Source organism: Apostichopus japonicus, chromosome 8 (assembly GCF_037975245.1).
Source record: "Apostichopus japonicus isolate 1M-3 chromosome 8, ASM3797524v1, whole genome shotgun sequence".
NCBI classification, from domain to species: domain Eukaryota; kingdom Metazoa; phylum Echinodermata; class Holothuroidea; order Aspidochirotida; family Stichopodidae; genus Apostichopus; species Apostichopus japonicus.
The window spans coordinates 6,964,172-6,985,721 of NC_092568.1; the positions used below are offsets into that span (position 1 = coordinate 6,964,172).

A 21,550-nucleotide genomic window follows, 5' to 3' on the forward strand; every position below is an offset into this window, starting at 1 on the left:
ACATTAGCTTCCTGGCTGCCAGTTTAGGCAAAATCGCTGTTGAGTACTCTGTCGTCAGGATTAGTATAAAACAAGTATTCATTCATGCCAGTAACGCAACCATAGTCGATTCCTTAAAAAAATCCATTATTTGGTTTTCTTACAGTAACAAGTCAATACAGTATAAGTAATATGACTACGTTTAGAATGATAAACGTTACAGTGCAAAGAGAGACACACCACTTTTCCTTAATATTACCGCAAATAAATGGTGACTAATTTGCGCAGGACCAAGATGTGTATCATTTGTCCTCATTTTGGTGGTGAGTGTCCTGTATATGCCTAGAATAGACATGACGTCACAGCACAACTACTCTTCACCAACACAATTTCTTACGCAGTGCAGCTGTAGGCTAGTTTAGTCGTCAACTACCGGTACCGAAGTACAGTACATAATTGATTGTAACGCTAGGCTAATCCAAACTCTGTTAGCTCAGTGTGAAAAAGGACAAAAACATTGTCAGTTGCGACTAGAAATCACCGTCAGGATTTATGCACAAAAATGGCACACTGGTTTCATAGAAACCAGCTTAAAGCTACGACTGCCCTATCTTTTGACTTTGGTCCTAAGGCCGCTTCTTCGCTTGCCAGAAATATTTGCATGTAAGTTATGAATATGATCACAGCCTAGGCTAGCCTACGCCTACACTACCAATGCTTGTGATAAAATTGGTGGCCTCAAATTGGTCAATTTCTATTACTAGGTTGGATGTACTTTTTAAAGAATTTTAAGTCTTTTACTAACCAAGCATTAGGCCCTAACCTAGGTCTTGGTATAACATAATATACAGTTCGTAATAATATTGGCCGTGGCTATTCTTACGACTAGTCGTAACAATTATTTATAAACTATTCTTTCGATGCGAATTCAAGCGCAGTAAAGTAAATAAAGCAACTGCGCATGTAGTAGGGGTAACCCTAACCCTAAACACTAACCTAACCTTAACCCTAACCGGAAATTATTGTTACTCCTAGTCGTAAAAATAGTAGCATGGTCACTTCGAATTTCGGACACCTAAGCCTTAAAACACCCCAAAACTAAATCTTCTGGTATAAATCACCGGAAAATATACTTCATATGGTGGGAAAATTGTGTTATAGTACGATACACGGTCAAACTTTCTTTCCTGCAAACTGTTTTCACATTGTTTTCCAAGAAGATTCTTCGTGATTGTGGAACTGGTATTTCTTTGCTAGAGTATTGCGAAGTTCGGACACGCAACCCACAGTGTGGCGCTGGTGATAAAATTGGTGGCGCAGTTGCTCTTTCAGTAATTATAACAGACTTCATAGATCTTCGTCATTTTATTGACAAATATCTAAGTACTTTCTTGCACACGGGTCATTTTGGAGAGAAAATAACTGTAGCTTCGTACTTTTTGGTAAATGTGGCTCTTCCTGTAGGTTGTCATGGTGAAATCGTGTATTTCTTAGGGTGTCCGAACTTCGCAGTGTTCCGAACTTCGCAATACTGACTATACTCCCAGTCGTAAAAATAGCCATGTTAAAGCAACTGTGCATGCGTATTTATAAATTATTCTTACGACTAGTCGTAAGAATAGCCACTTTGAATAATATTAGGTTAGCCTAAATTCCAAGCCTAGTAGTGGTGTTTTGCAAATCAAAAACAGCCCTACCTTAGCCTAGGCCTACTAGTAGCATGGTGGGCTCATAATTGACGCACTTAAGGGTTTAATCAACGATATCTATCAAGGAAAAATCCAAATGACTCGACTGTATGTGTTTTACATATGTGTAGTTCCTCAGTAATTGTTATGATCTCAAAATATTTAAGGTTCTGTGCTTATGCACCGTACAATTGCTGTTTGCCATGCTCTGGGCTTCTAAGCTCAGACTGGTCAGGTTCCAGAGAGCAGTGTTATCATATTGAGGTAATGTTGGTTATTTTTAGGGAGTAAGATTTCCAAATGACCAAAAAATGTGCAAAACTGGTGGGAGGGTGTTAAAAGCTTAAAAAATACCACAATTTGGTCAGCAAATAGCTTAAATGGGTTCAAACTCATGAAATATGTCATTCTGCTTGACTGCAAAAATTTTGGTACTAATTTAGAATCCGTACCAATCGACCCTACTTCCTAACCCCTAACCCTATTCCCTACTTCCTTACCCTACTCCCTAACCCCTAACCATATTCCCTATTTCCTAACCCTAATTCCTAACCCCTAACCCTAAAAATTTTAGGTGGCCTGCTGTATCGTTGCTAGTAATAATTGAAGGTGCGTCAATTACGGGGGTGCGTCAATTATGAAGCCTTTACTATACTACATGTAGTCTACACTCTATCATCTTCATACACCAAAACTAGAAAAATTCAACAGAAACACAGGTATCTTTTCATTAGTCTTATGGAGTCCTGTCAAATTCATATACCTACCATGCTTGTGGAAAGATTTGTTCATTTCCACTGACTTGCATGGAACTTTACCACAATGAGCAGTCTGAGCTTATTATTTGTATGAAAGTTTGTAACTCAAGGGTATGGACATTTTAAATATGATAAATCTGTCTTGTACTATCTTTGTTTCTGTTCAAATTCATCTCCTTGACTTGCTATGAACTATATATTGTATGGAAATAAAAGTTGTATTTTTCTTGGGTATGAGGTGTTTTGCATTCTAAACCAAGTTGTGTCATAAGTATCTCACATAGTAATTCTCAACAGAATGTCTACAAGATTGATATGTACAACCATTAGGTTAGGACTACAGTGATTAGAGGGCTGCCCATCAATGGTATACATAATTTTTAGATATCAGTCAATGTAACAAACTTTGAGACTGAAATTGGTATTATAAAAGCTGTTTTTGTTTCATAAATGTTTCATTTGAGTAAGTTTTTGTCCAACTATATAGTGACCAATTTTATAATTCATCTGACATTGTTGCTAAGATTCATCCTTGGATTTCTAGACAATCTTTATTGGCTAAGAAAGGTGTCAGAGGATATGTCTCCTGTATACCAAATTATTTTTGTCTTCATTTCATTTGAGCCAATTGGTGTTTCTGGTTTAGTTGGTGATAGCACGGGAAGCCACTTCACAGACCTTTTTCTTACAAGATTTGCATGAAAATCTGTTGGAGACTTAAGAGCATGCCTGTCATACCCTTTTACTATTAATTGTTAACAACATTTGGCCAAATGTACGTGAATTGTTACAGTTCGTGGTTTTCAAACTTGAAATGTCAACTCTTCGAGTGAACATGAATTTTTATCTTTTACAGAGATACTAAGCTAGCCAGAGCAGCGTTGCTAAACATTTTACCAGATCCAAACAAAGATGTGGACGAACTAACAACTAAATTTGAAGCCTATATTGGACTCCTGCTGGGATTTGTGAATCCAACAGAAGCGCCGTCTGGGCACCAGCCTCCTCCCCAGTCACAACCAAAACCTGAGGCGCAAGATCAGGTGAGGTCAAGTAAAACCAAACTAATAATATCTTCAGTTATAAACTCTCCACTTTAAAGCAAACATGTTTCAGGAATTAACAAACCCATCAACAATTCCTCACTGATGATGGCTACTATCGATGGTATTAGGTTTCCAAATGCACATTAAATTACCAACCAATAAATTATTAAGTACAAGTCCATGCACTTTGTCTCAGAAACCTTTTTTTTTTTTTTTTTAACAATCTGAAAACTGAAATCAAATTGGATACTTTAAATTTGCTCTTAACTCATTTGAAACGAATCTCGGCGGTTGTATTGACGATTCTGAACCGAATTTGTCTCACAATAGGGATCGCTGATGTAGAATGAGAGAAACAAATGCTGTTTGTTAAATATTAATTAAAGATGTTATAAGTGATTAATGTAGGAAGGTGGGGAGGGGGGTAATTTGAGAGAAAATTTGCAATCTGACCTGTTGCAGTTGAAGAAACCGTAAACAAAGGACTGATATATGGAAGCCTTATTTTGATCTAATTACAGAATTTTTTACAGTCTCAGATGGTAGTTCTTTCTATTGTTAACAAAAATAGTCAGTTCCTGTTGTTTTGATCAGTCAAAGTCTTTGTTTGCTCAATGTTTGGCTAATTTTACTGACATAATTTAAAACTCTTTGTTTCCCAGGAGAATCCTACAGAGAGTGAAGGAGACTCCACAGAGATAGCATCTTCAGGACATCAACTATCGACTCTAGATAGCAAGCTGAGAAACGCACTCAAGATAACGTGGACCAATTCTCTTACTAGTAAAACAGTGTAAGTTTGTATTACTCTCCATTATGATCTAAAAGGTATATCATCAAGGCCATTCAAGTGATTACAGGGATTAAGAGCCATTAATATTGCATTTCAGTGGAAACTAATAATGTTTTCAAAATTTCTTTTCAATTATTATATCACATGCAATTTTTTTTTGCTTTCCAAACTGTTCTGCTAAATATCATTTGTAGTGAAAACATTTTGATTTATTTTTTACAGTTTTCTTTTGGTTTGAATTTGCCTCATAACATTGGTAGGATAAATTGTGGATCACAATCTAGTGGGTGAAGCATCCCCTGGAAATAAAAGCTCCTCAAAACCTAAGTTCAGGTGTTTGTCTGGAAAAAAAAAATAAGTTGAGACATGTCTAGGCAAATATGAAGGATAAATGAAGTAAAAATTATAAACAAGTTGGGAATGAGCAAAGAAATTTTTGCTAAAATAAAATTGAAACCAGTGACCTTAGTATCATAAGCTTTGTACTCTACCAACTAAAGCTATTCAGTTATTAGTTAATGGAGAGCCTTCTACAGTATATAGCCATTTCTTTGTCAGTCAGAGGCCACAACACAGGTCTTGCATAAAGTATCGATTAATTGGGAATCACATCCACATTTTATTCGATGAAACCCAGAAAGCCACAGGGAGTGAATTTCAAGAGAAACTTTCCTGTTTGATTCCTTGCCGTAGGCAGAAGGAATCTATGCGATGTTGATGGCGTGTTTGTGTGTATGTATGTGACACTTGCTCGTAAACGCTCAAACTTCAGTAGGATTACTGGCGTTTAATTCATATTTGGTATATAGGTTCCCCGTAGGTAGAACTGGTTTGGGATTGTTGTTGGTATTGGTATTGGTCAAAGGTTATTTGAGGTCAGCAGGGGTCAAAGTCTGGAAACTTTGTTCACACAATATTTCAAGAAGTGGAAGTTGTAGCAAGCTCAAACTTAGTGTGTAGCTTGCAGTTGGTGAGTAAACAATCTGTAGTGTTTTTCATGAATGTCAGAGGTCATTTGAGATCAGCAGATTGAAAAAGTGTGAAAATCTTGTAAACATGATACAGTATGTTAAGGAAGGTTGCCTGTGCAGTTCTTATCTTTGGCATGTGGATTACCTGTTATTAGCTTAGCGAACACTTTTGTTTGTGGTAGAGGTCAAAGGTCATTTGTGGTCAGCAGAGGGCACAGTGTGAATGTATCAACAGTGCTATATCTCCAGAACTAGAACATGAAAGCCATGCATGGTATGATAGCCTTGTTTATTGTATAGTTTGTACACAAATTTGATGTAGGCCATAGTTCACATAAGGTCTCCCATTGTCGAAACATTATACCTGTGTGCATACAATGTAAATACAAATTTACAAATTTTGACATTGACATTTTAAATTTTAAATTTGACATTGACATTCGTATCCTCACTATATTTTATAACTCAGTCATTTGTAGCGTGTTTAAATATTATATGACATGCTGGGGTGGTAATGTGACTGCTTATGATAAGAGTCGCATTGATTCTGTTATCAGACAGGCTAACCGTATTCTGGGTGGGGACCAGCTCACAATGGAGTGTATGTATCATAATGTTATAGAGTCTAAGCTCGACGCCATCCTTGCCGACGAGAATCACCCATTGTTCCCTAATCTCATTGTTCCCTAATCTCTTATGTCTTTTTACTCTTTATCATCTTGTATTTGTCTTATTTGTACATATCTATTCGGGTGTTACATTTGTTTTATCATCACGCCTTTAAACTTTTATACTTTAATTCTCTGATACTCTCATGTTTGTCATTCTTATATCTTCTTACTCTTTATCATCTTGTATTTGTCTTATATGTACATATGCGAGCTTGTATTTTCCCTTCTGGGATGAAATAAAGTTTTACTTACTTACTTACTTACTTACTTACTTATATTTACAAATAGAACACTGTAGTAGCTGGTATGTATGGCTATGGCTTCTCTAAAATGAGTACAAGAACCCTATTGTTTTTGGTTGAGGGTACAGGTCATTTGGGTTCAGCCGCGGTTACACTCTGGAAATTTTAAACATGACATCATAAGATCATAGGCAGATTCAGCATTTGTCATATATGGCGTACTGTATGTCATTTCTATATTAGGTGCATGAGCACAGTAATTCTTTGTGAAGATTAAAACTCATTTGAGTACAGTAACCTGGGTGAAAGTGTAGAAACCTTAAAATCACTATCATGGATAAGTTTGTCTTCAAAAGAGACTTCTAATTTGCTTCAAGTCAATTGTTGTTTAAGGCTAGTAGAATTCACTCCCTGAAAACCTTTCTTCTTAGTTCTATGTGGTCAGTAATAAGCCTGTTGTTTCAGCATGATATTGTACATAATACATATATGTACATAAAAGCACATTGTTCGTCAGACATTAATATTGTTGTTATGAAAATTAGAATTTGTATTTATAAGAACCTAATTAGTACTGAAAGTTTACACCATGTCAGGGTAATATATAACATTGCTCTCACTATCTTGGCATTTATACCTGCTCTCACCATGTTGAAGATGCTGTTTAAACTGTCACTTGTATAGATCTGTTTATTCAGAAATTACTGCACAATATTTTATACAATTACAAAACTCTCAATATTAATGTCCTCGGGGATGTATTTTGACACAGAACCCAACAGCACTTGACTTTGTCTTTTTCTAAAGACCTTCATTTAGTGACAGATATTGTCATAGGGTTACAAGGGTTACAATCTCAAATGGTCTCTCAAAATTGAACAGTTTCTGAAGATTATTTATACCCTAGAGATGACTTTTGTGTTGGAGTAAGTGGAGAAAATATTTCACAGCGTATATACAGTCTGGCCAATGTTCATGCAATAATATATCCCTACATTAAATGCTCATTTGTTATGAACACATGAAATCTTGCAATGGAAATCAATGTTTTAATGATGGCAAGGAATAACTAAGCCAGCTTGGCTTTCTGGTTCTAGTTCTATTAATGATTATCAAAGTAAATGGATAAGAGAAAACTGAATTTGAAAAATGCAGAGCACTGTTGGTTAGAAAGTCATTCAAACCCATTGACCTCAGGGCTACCAAGTCCTGCGTTCTACCAACTGCGTCATCCTGCCTTGAGAGGGTGGCAGTCGCTATAAAGACAGGTTTTCTTCTAGGGGATGCACGCTATGAACAATGTGTTGCATACTGGGTAATCAGGGATCATACCCCAGTTTTATTTGATACAACCCAAAAGTCAACAGGGACATGTGGTGCTACTGCTACAGTAAGGGTATAAATCAAGTTTTTTTTTCTCTTGAAATTACAGAAACCAACATGATTTTGTGTTTGAACTGATCAGTATTCTATTCAATACTGCCCTCTGGTATACAAAACATGCAGCCAAAGTTGCTGCCAGTACAGAAAAGTAAGTTTCTTTTTTTGTAATCTTATTTTATTTTCTCTATTATAAATGTGAGTTAGTTCACCTGGTGTTACCTATATCCACTGCAGTATTTGTACACTTTTGCAGAAATGTTTAATTTAAGAACAGGTATACTTTAGAATTAGATACTGTACCTCTCTATGGACCAGTTTAGATATTATTTCAAAGAACGAGAGACAAGAACCCCCAGGGTATACCAAACTACTTTCACCCTGGGGGTAACAGTAGCCAGATCTCCCAAGCTGGTTATATCCAGATTGCCATCTGGGACTAGGTTCACAGTGTGTTATGGTATCTCAGTAACCTGCACTTTATGAAGGATGTGTATAAAATATTGATGATTTTGTGACGTATAGACTAGGATATCTCCACTTTTATCTCCCTAATTTTCCTTATGGAATTCTCTGTCATAATTTTAAATCAGTCTTATTGATCAAACTTTAATATATATATATAGTCGGCTATTGTTTGTTATGCCCTATCTGTTTCTGTAATCTCCATCTCATTAGCATAGCAGAGGATGATGCTAAGGAAGTGCATAGGTGTCTTCGAACTGCGGCAGGAATTTTCTCCTACATACAGGTAAGTTTGTATGCCCGTCAATTTAATAACATGAACACTGACACTGTTCCAGCAATCCAAACATATATATATATATATATATATATATATATATATATATATATATATATATGTATGTATATATATATATATATATATATATATATAATATTGATGTATATATATATATATATATATATATACATACATACATATGTTTGGATTGCTGGAACAGTGTCAGTGTTCATGTTATTAAATTGTTGAAAATATATAGGTTTAAAGTTCATTTTTTAATTGAAAGAATGTAAACATGTTATCTTAGAATAAAAATACATTGGATTCATGCCATATGTGGTACACTAATAGGCTGTAATAGGCCTTGTTGTTTTGGAAGTAATGTCATACATATTAATGAGTGGGTAAGGCATATAATGTAAACATCTTTAAGTGGCCATTATTTGACAACGACTTGTATTTTTTCCTTCCGTATTTCGCATGGTTCATATAATAAGCAAGTGTGTAGTAAACAGTATTGAAAATTAATTCATATGCATGGGTGGGTAAGACCAGGGCTGGAAAACCTTGCGAACCTGCCGAACCAGGTTCGCGGGAAATCCGCGATGCTCGCGGGAAATCCAGCCTGGCTGGAGAAAAAAAAAAAATCGGGAAAAAAAAAACGAAAAAAAAAACGGGACGAACCTTAAAAAAAAAAACACGAAGGAGCAAAAAAGTACATCTGTAAAAACAATAAGGAAAATTTCAGAAGAAAAGTTTCAGAAACAAAAGAAAAATGTCCAGAGAGCGTGCTCGCAATTTTAGTCACAATAGCCTATAACGAGTAATGATGTGTCCCCAACCCACTCACAAAGGGAAATGTCACACGGACACACACGGCCCAGCGCGGGAAGGTTGCTGTAATAAATCAGCCTCGCGGGAAATGTTTTGAACAATATTGCCATTCCACATTTGTTATACTTATATTGTATGTTAGTTAGTCAACGTTTTCTTTCGTATGAATTTGACTTCAATTCAGTGTTCCCTCTAAGGTGCAGGATTCCCTTCAACTGACTCAGTAATCCCGCAAAGAAAACATTTGTCTGCTGGAAATCCCCGCATCGTTTTCTTGCATTCGCGATAAGTTTATACTCAATGCACATCGTATTCACTTGACTGTAAAAAAACTCCGAAAATCAGTAGAGAAATTACCAATTGTGTACGAAAAGTAAGTTGGTACACCTTTCAAATTTTATGAAAGATCCAGCAAAACACTTTCGAAAAATTCACGCGAAACTGGCATATCGTGCTAAATGCAACTAACGTCATGTAAACAAGGCTCTAGTACACCCATTGATGAATAAACCGTAAGACCACATCTGGTGTTAAGCGGGGGTAAAAGAAAGTATTTTCTAGAATTTCAAAAAATACGGAAAAAATAATATCCTACCATAGTTAAGTGCATAGCAAATAGCCTAACCACCTCGTCGGTTATGGATCTCACGTAACTACAAAAACACAACTAATTGTATTTTGCGAACTTGACATTTTCTACAAGAACATGGAAATAATATTAAGCATTTAGTTAATCATGCCAAGTGGCCTAAAACATATTTTATTACAAGGTTTTACTTTCATAAAGATGGCCATAGCTAGTGGGGCCTCGATGTGCTGCGTGTATCATGGGGAATACTCCATGAAACGTTTCTTGGAAACGTGCCAAAAATGTTAACAAACGGGTGTAAGACAGGGCATGGGCGCGCAGTTGTTTGGTAAGGTACAGTACCTGGGAAAATTCGCAGCACATGTACAGTAAGTAGCCTACCGTAGTATATAAGTAGGGACCGTACTGCAGTTGTAAACTGATGTACGTATAGTGTGCGCGGGGCTTTGCCGAACGTTGTTTGTTTCATAATATCGGAAGTTCTGTAAGTTAACTTTTTAAAGACTGTAAGGCAGAGTAAATCTTTTTTCATTTTATAACATAATATAGCTACTCTAACTTGTCATTTTCAAATTTTCATCAGCTTCGTGACAATTTAAATTAAAAAAGTTGTCAGTATTTTGCATCCTCAACTGCGAGTTTTTTATCGCCAGACACGCAAAAATACCAACATTTTCCGGGGTTTTTTCCCCCTCAACCCCACAAGGGGTTCCTCCCCTTGACCCTACCAGGCCCCTAGGGCGGGCCCCTGGACCCCACGCCTTTATGCTCGCACGCTACGCATGCTCGGCGTGTTCGCTACGCGAACACCGGCGGGAAATCGGAAGTGTGTTCGCGGGAAATTGAACAAGGTTTTCCAACACTGGGTAAGACTTGAGTTTATTTTTTTTATTTTTATAAAAAGAGCTTGTAAATTATCAATATCTTTTAATTGGTACAGTAGGTTCAAGATAGCATGATGCATGTGATATTGTGACAAAACACACGACTCCGATGGACCAGAGATGTTACTGTTGATTTGTTTAGATTGTGTTAGTTTTCGCAGTATGTAGTAAATTCAACGACAAACATTAAAAAAAGAAAAAGAAAAAAAAAAGAAGGTATCTAAACACTTTTAGGAGAAGATATGAATTTGTCCACTTTGTTGATATTTTGTGAATGATCTGGCAACAACATAGTGAATGATGTCTTCATGACTATATATCTGAAAAGGGTGTTTAAATGCCCTTTATTTGCCATCATGTCATCATAAGATTATCTGAAAATTGTTTTTGTTTTCCTTGATAATATCTTGAAATCATGTATCCACAGAAGAAAATGACATCTCTTACAGAAAAGACTTAATGTAATTCTAAGTACATGAAACATTGACAGCTAAAATAATGTTTAATAGCAAAACATGTCAAATGTATCAAATATCAAGGCTAAATCAACAAGAATGGTTATCATATGAAGTGAAGTTCCTTAAGAACATGTGCCATGAAGACATCACAGACTGTCTGCTGTGCTCCACTTCCGGGAACAATGGAAGATTTAGTCAGTCGAAATAATAATAATAATAATAATTTATTCTTATAAAGCGCTTTACATCAAAGAATGATCTTAAAGCACTTTACAAAATCGCAAGAAAATATTACAACTTAAAATTATTACGGCTTAAAAATATTACAGCCTAAAAATATTGCATACTAAAATTGACAAAAATAAATAAATATCCTAACAATAATTTATTAAAGCAATAAAATTCAGAAATTAAAGACAGAAGCAATAAAATATGACAGCATACAATAAAACTAAAATACTAAACTATTACAGCCGAAAATTAGTAACAATAAGACCATCAAAATATAAATAGAAAATCAATTTTAATATAAAACAATCAAAAGAAATAGGTGACATTTCAATCAACTATATCTCTGCAGAAAAATATTAAGCTGGGGCTTTCGACTGACAATGTAAAATATTTTCCTCTCTAAGATGCAGTAAGTTTTAAAATGGTATGCATGCACACAGAAAATCCTTGTTAGTTGAATACTGCCATAGATTCCAGTTACCACTCGAAGGGTTATGACTCTTTAAGCATGAAAGAACTTCATGCTTGGGATGTAGATTCACCTTATGAAGTGCATCCTACGGGGAGCCTGCGTGAACAGTTGATGTCAAATAAATCGCGGCATGGAGTCAGTAAGCCTGTCGTCTTTCTGGTGTAGTTTTCATATGGCCCAGTTAGGTTCATTGTTCCGTAACCGTACCTCGATTTCCGTCGACATTCTTGAAGAGCATCGGGAGCTATAAAGGGTTTTGGCTTTCTGGTCGAAAATAAAAAAAGCCCTTTTCATAAATATCAATGTGGGTTAATCCAGCATTGATGTTAGATCTTCGTATCTCTCTCTCTCTCTCTCAAATGAATCTTTAATTTATTTCCTAACCACTTTCTCCTTTGTAGGATTAACCTTGTCACTAGAACTTTATAATAAATCATGTAGTACTTTTCATAAATAATATGGTAATATGAGATTTTAAAATCAAAATTGGGGGACTTTATACAACAAAGAGAAGTTTAAAGGAACAGAATTTCTTTATCAATAAAGCCAAGAGATTTCTGTCAGTCAACCAATGTTAAAGGGATAACTTTTTTTGCTTTTGGTCTGCAGTTGGCTGATTGCCAAGATCAAAGGGTAAAGTGTGTTAATGAACACTTAGTCAATAGTCATAAGCCAAATTGGCCCGTTGACCTCCCTGAAGATTATAAACAATCTTATCAATAGTTGTCATAGTCATCGAGGATTTTCGGCTGAAAAAACACTGAAGTGGCGCCAAACATCATCAGTGTACGCAGTTTCTCGCTAACTGAGAAAGAGATCCTGGCCGAGTACATGGAAATCCATGAACGCCCAGCATCAGTAGAACACATATTCACCATATCGTTGAGCCTTTAGATAGAACAGTAAGCTTCAAATATTGTAGTTGGGAATTAGTGGACTAAAATTGAACTTTACTGAGTCAGTGATGCTGGGTGGTAAATCCCAATTATCAGACTTTCTACCATATTTGAGGTAGGAGCGGTAGGAAGGTGGGGGGGGGGGCGGTCAATACCGATGACGACCTTTTTGAGTATCATCGAGCTGCTGAACTACTTTTATTTGATACAGGGGTTTGGGGTCAAGCACTGTTGCTTGAAGGCACATTATAAAAACAGAGATGATTGGCCTCTGGAGATTGTCAAAATGCCTGAGTTTAGGTCAGTTTCTAAAGGTAGCTTGTCTCGTTTGTATCACAAAGGATTGGATTTATGGACGCAGCAGGTTTAGAAGCGTTTATCGTGTAGCATGTTGGTCATTCAAAATGTTCAAACAGCTTTCGAGTTATTTTAGTTTCTTTCATCCACGGCTTTCGTTTCTGAAAGTCAACCCAAAGTTTATTGATCTAGAATGATCGAGGTTAATATTTGTTGTATCTGATATCCATCTTGGATATGAGGGTATTAAAAGTGTACTGCAACTATTCTGTGAGCCATTTGGCACCACCTCCCCCTCCCCTCCCCTCCTCTCGACCCATGTCCACTCCCCCAACCCATGTCCCCTCCCCCTAGACTAAGTGGGCTGCTCAGTACTTCTCTTTTGAGTTAAGATTTAGTCTCATTTGGTGTTACTATATCTTCCCTTGGTAGAATCATCTTGTTGTCAGATTGTTTGAAAAACACGAAGATGCGATTGATATGGATCCACAAGTCCTCCTGGCCTATATACTACAGTGTACAGCAGAAGCCCAAGAAGGTAATCATCAACAGTACTCCAAAATATACATTCATATTTATGTTATACCTTTCCATTTATGTTATACCTTTACATCGTGTCTTGTGTTTCACAGTTCTCGATATGTTTTTTATATCACCGTTAATTTCGCTATGAAAAAGGTAAAAGAGTTGCAAATTTCTGAGTGGCATTATTTCCAAGTATTGAATACCAGCATGAAAAAATGTTGCGGTAGCTTGGAATGGAGTCATTAGGATTGGCTTGTTAAAATATTAAATTGGCTCGTTAAATGAAATTCATTTCGTGTAACTTCAGGACGATATTCTTCCATTCTGTTCTCCATCTTCACTTGTGTCGGAATTTATATCTCACTTGGACTTCTTGAAATGATTTGATTTAAAGTCTGTTAACAACCGGTGACTTTTCTTTTCACGATAGTTACTGTCGCTCGAGCCATCGAGTTGAAACACAAGCCGACTCTAATTTCGGCCCTGGCAAACGAGACCTACAACCTGTTCCGGAAAGCTAGCGATGCCCTGAGAAGTGTTGATGAAACGATTGTCAACAAATGGAGGAAGTATTTGTTACTTAAGTCAGCCATATACTTGTCCTATGTGAGTACTTCAACACATTCTTACCCACTTTTTGAAAGGACATTCAGCTCACTAGTACGGTTTATTTGGACAGACTTAATTATGCAGTTTTTTTCCCCATTTCATCTAAAAATGGTGCAGTTAGCTGAGAATCAGTCCCGATAGTAACAGTGCCATTGACAACTTCAGCCCATATTCTTATATATACGAATTAGGCTAGGCTGGGTACTATACTTCGGATATAAAAGTGTGGGAGATTTTGACTGAGAAGTGCTATTGTTTGTTTTGAAAAAAAAAATTACAGACTGACAGAAGATTTTAGCTTCAGTTGCAAAAATGCCTGTTTTATTTTCTGTTCAAACAAACCTGGCACTGGGAGATGTTTCACTGCGTAATTACAAAGCAGCTATTTTAAGTACTCATAACTGGTAGTAGAATACAAGATGGAGTCCCTCAAGATTGTTAGCATCAGTTGTGACATGAATACTAGCAAACCAACAATATAGTCCATGTACTAATGTATTTCATAGCGAGAGGATGTAAATGTGTATTGATTCCCAGTGACATCTAGAAAGAGTGCTGTCTCCTGAACTTTGCAAATGTCTTTTATTTATATTTTTCCCATTCACTACATAGGCTCACAGCTACAATGGTCTCCATTTGGTTGATAACGATAAGTGTGGTGAGGCCATCCGCTCACTCAGAGAAAGTGTAACACGTAAGTATATGTGCCTTCTTTTGTCCTCCTCAGTGGTGGATACAGGGCTTTGAATAGAATTGGATGTGGCTGGGGGGGTCGTTGAAGCCGACTTCTGTTACAGGTGGAGCGTCCTCCAGGGAATGGGGTGTGGCTGGGGGGTCGTTGAAGCAGACTTCCCATATAGGGGGAGCATCCTCCAAAAAAGAGAAAAAAAATGCAAAAAAGAGTACTTTTGTTGAATTTATATATATGACATTGACAAGATAAGTGGCTGTACATCCCCCACAGTCTTCTAGATCTCTGCATTCCCCCTTCCCTGCCTCCCTCCCTGCCATGTTAACTGATGAACAGCTAATCTTTGAATAGACTGTAAAGAGTTGCATCATGTGGGAAAGAGCAAGTGCTATCGTTAGGCTAAGACTGCAGTTTAACAGTGGTAACTTGAGAAGGTGCATTGAAGTGTCTTTCTGAAGTGGGGCTCATTGAGCCAATATGGAAGTTTCATTTGTGGTAGCATTGTAGGGTATTATTAAATAGTCTTGTTATTATTATTATGTAGCTATGTTTATATTATGTCATTTGTATTACAATTTTGAAATCAGGATTACAGCAATTTTCAAGTTTTTCAGTTTCACTTGTTGATATTTGTTTGGTGACTTGAACCTGATATGGATTATTGTTTATATCAAGTCAACCTTTTTTTCAATTGAAACTTAATTAATAATATCCAAGATAGGAAACCAGTTTCCAATGCTGTTTGAGGTCTGCATAATTAATAACAGAGTCAGTAATAGCAATATATAGCATGGAAAGGTTTTTGTAATACAATTCAGTGCTGTGTGTGTGTTTGCCTCTCATCAGGATTTGTTCAAATACTGAATGAAAACATAATTATTTTCAGAATTATCAGAGATATTTTCTGATTTTGTTTGAGCTCTGCGTAATTAATAACAGAGCGGGTGATGGCAAAATGTTGCATGGCAATATATTACATGGAAAGATTTTGTAATACAGTTCAGTGCTGTGTTTTTTGCGACCCGTTCAGAGCTGTGTACGTGTCTCTTAGCATGATTATTTTTAATACTGAATGAGAAATTAATTGGCCCATTTAAAGGAGCTTCGAATGATCTCATTTTGGGATATGGCTAATATATGTACCCACTCAGAGGTGGTTCTCGGAGGTTCCTTGCAAGTCCCGAACCCCCGACCTTTGATGTGATAGTGGAGTATGAGTCTCTCTCTAATTGCCTGTCTGCCCTCAGTGCACCAGAAAGCTGGCATCTTGTGTTCTGAGTACGCCGCTGCTAAGGGAACAGGAGTGGCGGCCAAACCTGAGCACCATCCATTCTATAGGAGGCTAGGGACAACCGTCAAGAGAATACTGGATAAATGTGAGAGAGAAAATGGATTCATGTAAGTCACCTCTCCAGGCGATTTGGATTTAATAAATTGCCCGTTTAATTTGCAAAACTGTCATATTTCCAACATCTTCCTTCCCACCACATTGCAAGGTTATGTATAAATAGATCAATAGATAGATTGATACACAGACAGATAGATACTGTAGACAGACAGGTTGACAAGTCAGACAGAAAGTGGTATTTATCATCTGATTTTGATTTTTTTTTTTTTCAAAATTGAACAAGGGGGTTGGTGACAATCTCACTGGAAGAACAAACCGTGGAACAAACTTCATTGGTGACTTGAGTTGGCTGTGCGATATTGATCATGGATTGAATTTTTTCTTCTATTATGACTAATTTACAATTTGAATCAAACATGATGACAGATTGTCTGAATTACGACAGGACTCTCTGTTTTCACAATGTTAACAGTAAACGTTTTATGTATATATATATATATATATATATATACACACACACACACAGGGAAGCCAATACCATCACTTCTAGCCTGCTGTCATGTAGTGCAGAGCATAAGAAATGACAGCCATGAAACATGTATATATGTCTGTACGTATTGTATATGTATCTCTCCAACTCTATTTTTACACATCACTATATGTACACTCTTTTACAGTAGCATACAAATTACTCCTATTTGCATAAACACAAGACAGAATTAATGCTCGTCATTTGTCTTCTTAAACTGACATCACAGCAAACCTACATTGTAATGAGATTTTACTTTTTAGCATCTAAATAATGTGGAAATAATTCATCAAAATGGCCTCAAATTGTTTGCTTTAACGTCTTAGATCATCGAAAGCTGCAATAGATTTAAGACTGTGCCGACAGAGGGTCCAAGCGTATTGATGAACAACGCAGGCTGCCACGTAAAGCACATGGTCAGGTACTGTTATCATAGCCTTATTTTGACTTCTCATTCGTCCACAGATACCATCAGAAAATTCCAGACAATTTACCAGAATTGGAAAGCCATGCCTCGTTTGGTCTAGCTACTCCCATCGAATTCGAGCTACCCGCCAAATCTACAGATTGGACCTGGGAGGTGTATAACGGATTTTCATTGTCAGCTCAAAATCACGACAAAAAGGTAGGAAATTGGAGGACGGGTATAATTCTACCTACTTTTGGCGACTGATATGTGAGCGAATTTATGCTCCCATTGAACGAGAATTTTGATAAGGGTACAATATTTCCAGTGGGGTGGGGGTGGGTGGGCGGGAGGGGGGAGGAAGAATGTCAGTTGATGCAGTAAAGAATCTTCCAGAACAATTTGTGACTACAGGACAGGGGAGGAGGAGGGTTAGTAGTGTACATTAAGGCCGAGAAGTATTTGTCACCACAAACTCAACTGGAGATGGGGAGGGGAAAGGGTAGAGGGACTAGACACCATCATAAACAGAAAAGGCTGAGCAATTCACTAACTGATGTGTGGTATCATATTCAGGATACCAAGAAAAAGTCTTTCATTCCTACAAAGTGTTAACTCTCTAAGATGGGTCTGCATAAAGTACTACCAATCTACAACTGATTTATAGTCGCTGCCCGTCTTCACTTTGTGGGAAATAGTCAGTTACATCGGTAGTTTGGTTTCTCTGTCGTGTCCATGTTCACTCACCAATAGTGTTGTATGCAGTCACGACACTGGTCGCTGATTGTTAAGAGTAAGGTGACTGGTAAAAGATACTGCAGAATTTTTTTACTTTCATAGGAATAGAAAAGAGGGTCTTGAGTCAGGAAACCATGTTATCAACCATAAAATGAGATGACTACAGCTCTGTTTACAAAAATTTTTCCCCTCTCCCCCCCCCCCAAAAAAATTGATATGATATAAAGATTTTTTATCAATATTGTAATGCTTTTTCCACCCTATAAAGTTTGCTTCTTGATAATATTTTATATGGGTAACGCTTTGGCGAAAATCCCCAAGTTTCTTGCCTGGTAAGTTTGTTCTAAATTTTTCCCCACCCAACGTTCTCCTTCTAAAGAGATCTTTATTTCTTTAACAGAAGAAGGAGAAAGAAGAACCTGTGAAACCAGTCAAAGAGGTTCCAATCTCACAGACAGACAAGGAACCAAATAATAGTAGCGGTTGTGTCATCTCATGATTAATAGTCCCGGGGGTGAGACGTCACTCAAGCCTTTATGACACATCTCAAAAGCACCTTTCCACCACTCATGAACTCTTGCTGATGTGTGCAATTATGGCTTGCATATCGGTACCTGTAGTTTTCTAATATTTTAGTGTTCAATTCAATGTTGAACGTTGCTACTTCCAGAAAAGACCGGTACGAACAATTTAGGGCTATGGACCCTCAAGAGCTGTAATGGAAGTTTGCTGGTGGCAGAGGTGTTTCCAAGAGAGGACAGAGAGTTATGCAACCTTTACACAAAGTAGATGAATACTGTATGTACCTGATGTAGGTGTGTCAGCAGCTTGGTATAATTCTTATTATGTGACAAGCTGATTTAGTAGGAGGGGTTGGGGAAGGTGAAAGGGGGGGGGAGATGGTTGGAGGTGGGGTTAACTATATTACTTTAGGTTATTTTATTCATCTGTAAAATATTCTTTGTATTGTAGGAAATCAATTTGACAGTTTTGTAAATACATTGAAATATGCTAGGAATTAGTGTGCATATTAAAGAGATGTGGAAAAATATTGATTTCATGTAAAGATTTAATTTTAACCAGGTTTAAAATATTTAATTTTAACCAGGTTTGAAAAAGTGGAGCTAGTGTAAATACTTTCTCTGTTTTGTTTTTTGTGGAAATATTAACTTTACAAAAAATTGTGATAAAATTTAATTTCTAAATAATGATTTATCTACTGTCTTTTAATAATATGAAATATATTTAATAGCTCTCCTAAGCTCCTATAAGTCTCTAAGAGCAACCCAGGAGATATATTCTGAAGCCTCAAGTACTGTTAGTGACCCACACAGCCGACCTAGAAGTCACAACCTAAACCAGCACTACGTACTAACCCCTCCCCCCCCCCCCCAACACCGGTAGGCTTGAGGGCACCCTTAGGATATGTTTACTTCCCATTTTTCAAACATTGTTAATAAAGAAAATGTTGAGAAATTATTTTTAACACAGTATATACTTGGTAAATACAAAGTGATTCTAAATCCCAGGTGTTCTTTTTCTTGATGGCACACATTTTACAGGTGGAGCTTACTTCGAAAAGCTTTCTTTCAATTGTGATTGGCTCTTTGGGGAAAGCTAACTCATTAATAATTATATTTTTAGGCGTTTGCTTTAGTTCCACCGAAACTAACACTTTGAATATCATCCCATAACAGTTATCTCACTGAAGTTGCAGGGATAAGGGGTGGTTTTTTTGGCAGCTAACAGACTCCTTGGTCAGATTTGAATTATCACTTGAATCAGGTCTCGTAAATATTTAATTTTGTTTTACATATGCTGTTTTAAGTTATTGCATGATCAAATATTTTGTAGCTCTCAACTATTCTATAAAAATAATTTTAGAGGAGAGAATATATCAACAAGAAGTTACTACATTTGAAGTTCCTTATAATCTTTTTTCTTCTTCGAGTCCAGAATCAGTAATTTACAGACGCTGTTTACCCACCGATTAACCTTCAAGGCTACACCTGTATTCCTCTCCCTTTACCAGATGCTGCTGGTAGTTACATTGAGTAATATCAAACTGCTTCTACCCTGGATTTGATGCCCAGTTAAACTAAAGTTCTCTATGATGGCCGGGACGATGCTTTATATTATTTGACTGTCTATGAAATATCGTTTAACTGGTGGTACAGTTTAGATGTGAAGAGAAATGATCCATATTGTTTTTTTTTGTGTCACTTGTAAAGACAAACCATGACAACATAATGTGTTAAATAATTTCTTAGGTCGGTCTAAAGAAAATAAGATTGTCTCAATTTTATGTGAAAGATGTTAATCGTTCACAACATGTAAAATATAAAATATTTGAAAAGTTCAAAAATCATGATTAGATGTAAGTCCTGTTTATTTTATTGCTTTTTAAAAAATATTAAAAAATTATAAAAATATTAAAAAAATACAAAATAATTTGCATTTTCAATACTTTAGAAAGACATTTTACAAGAAACTTCAGTCGATAAGATATGAAACAATTTGCACCCTCAAAAATCAAAATTCATATTTACATATAGTACTGACATTTGGAATCTTAGAAAAAGGTATCTTCAAATTTTCTCTCTGAAATGAAGATCATTCACGTTTCGTTATTTGATGCTAAAGGATCATGAAGCCTTGCAGATAAACCAGCTGGAATATAATTAATATATTCATTTATTCATTCTTACCTTTCTTGCAGTCTACCTCATCCTATTAATCTAATACGTACATTTTCTTGAAGCTATAAAAATGAAAACCCTATATGCCACTTTCAGCTTCCCATTTTCCTCCTAATCTACAAAGACCAAACCTCAAAATTCGTCTTCCATATTTTCATGGAAAAATTATTAAACGCAAAAGGGAATTCTTGATTAATGAACATCCTCATAAGCAAACTTGCTGTCCCGGATGTGTAACTTGACCCTGGTCATTGGTAACTTGTCATGCCTACACACCAAAGTGTGCACAATTCAAACAATCTCTCCTGGGGCACCACAGCCATGTGTCCCCTGGGGGACTTCCCATAGGGTGCAGCCACAAACCGGCGCACGCAACTATATTTACAAGTCACCTCGCAAGTCCCCATTTATACACCTGGGTGAAGAGAGGCAATGGAGATAAAGTACCTTGCCCAAGGACACAACGCAGTGATCTGGCCAGGGCTCGAACCTGTAATCCTTAGATCACAAGTCCACTGCCACTGGAAAAGAGTTTGCTGCATTCCATGTTTAACAAAAGCGCTTTAAACTCAACACATATATATTTCAGTACTGTGTATATTAAAATGTTCATGTACTTCCAGGCAAGTAAAACGAGAGATGACCCGAAAGAAAAAAAATATAATTTCAGAAGCGTTTCATAAATCCTTCTAAAAGCAAAACTGAATTTTAGCAAAGGCTGTCTAAATGAGAAAGACATTAATTTTGTTGTTGTTATCAGATTTGATACTGTGGTGCATGTAATGTGCAATATATTCATGATCTTTTGAGTGTCAAGCAGTACTCTTCCACCTAGTACAGACCTAGTGCAAACCTAGCGGCACTTCTCCGTTTCCACAGGTCATTAGTCTTGCCTCTAAATCTGAGTATACAAAAATAAAAGTTTGCCAAAAGTTTTCGTAAGTCATTTTGGATAATTTTTTTACAATTTTTATCCCACAGAGTTGGCACGATCATCCAAACAACGAATGAGGTCCCTCAGTGACGGACAATGATTTGAGAGTTGTCCCTACTGTAGGTGTTATGTTATGC

The 21,550-nt window shown here is 36.6% G+C and overlaps 1 protein-coding gene across 1 annotated transcript; it reads left to right on the top strand.

Annotated features, from left to right (window-relative positions):
• Positions 1–377: 377 nt before the first annotated feature.
• On the top strand, positions 378–19,696 carry LOC139972137 (BRO1 domain-containing protein BROX-like). Its single transcript, XM_071979103.1, has 11 exons — positions 378–642; positions 3,282–3,468; positions 4,134–4,264; positions 7,581–7,679; positions 8,207–8,279; positions 13,367–13,472; positions 13,890–14,065; positions 14,681–14,762; positions 16,007–16,157; positions 17,102–17,261; positions 18,181–19,696. The coding sequence occupies exons 1-11, from the start codon at positions 542–544 to the stop codon at positions 18,277–18,279; spliced, it is 1,365 nt and encodes a 454-aa protein (XP_071835204.1). The 5' UTR covers positions 378–541; the 3' UTR covers positions 18,280–19,696.
• Positions 19,697–21,550: the final 1,854 nt, after the last annotated feature.

Excerpts from the sequence above, each read along its gene's own strand:
- LOC139972137 (XM_071979103.1), top strand. The coding sequence starts at position 542 with ATGGCACACTGGTTTCATAGAAACCAGCTTAAAGCTACGACTGCCCTA. Across the intron at positions 3,469-4,133 it reads AACCTGAGGCGCAAGATCAG|GAGAATCCTACAGAGAGTGA; the intron begins GTGAGGTCAAGT and ends TTTGTTTCCCAG. Across the intron at positions 7,680-8,206 it reads GTTGCTGCCAGTACAGAAAA|CATAGCAGAGGATGATGCTA; the intron begins GTAAGTTTCTTT and ends CCATCTCATTAG.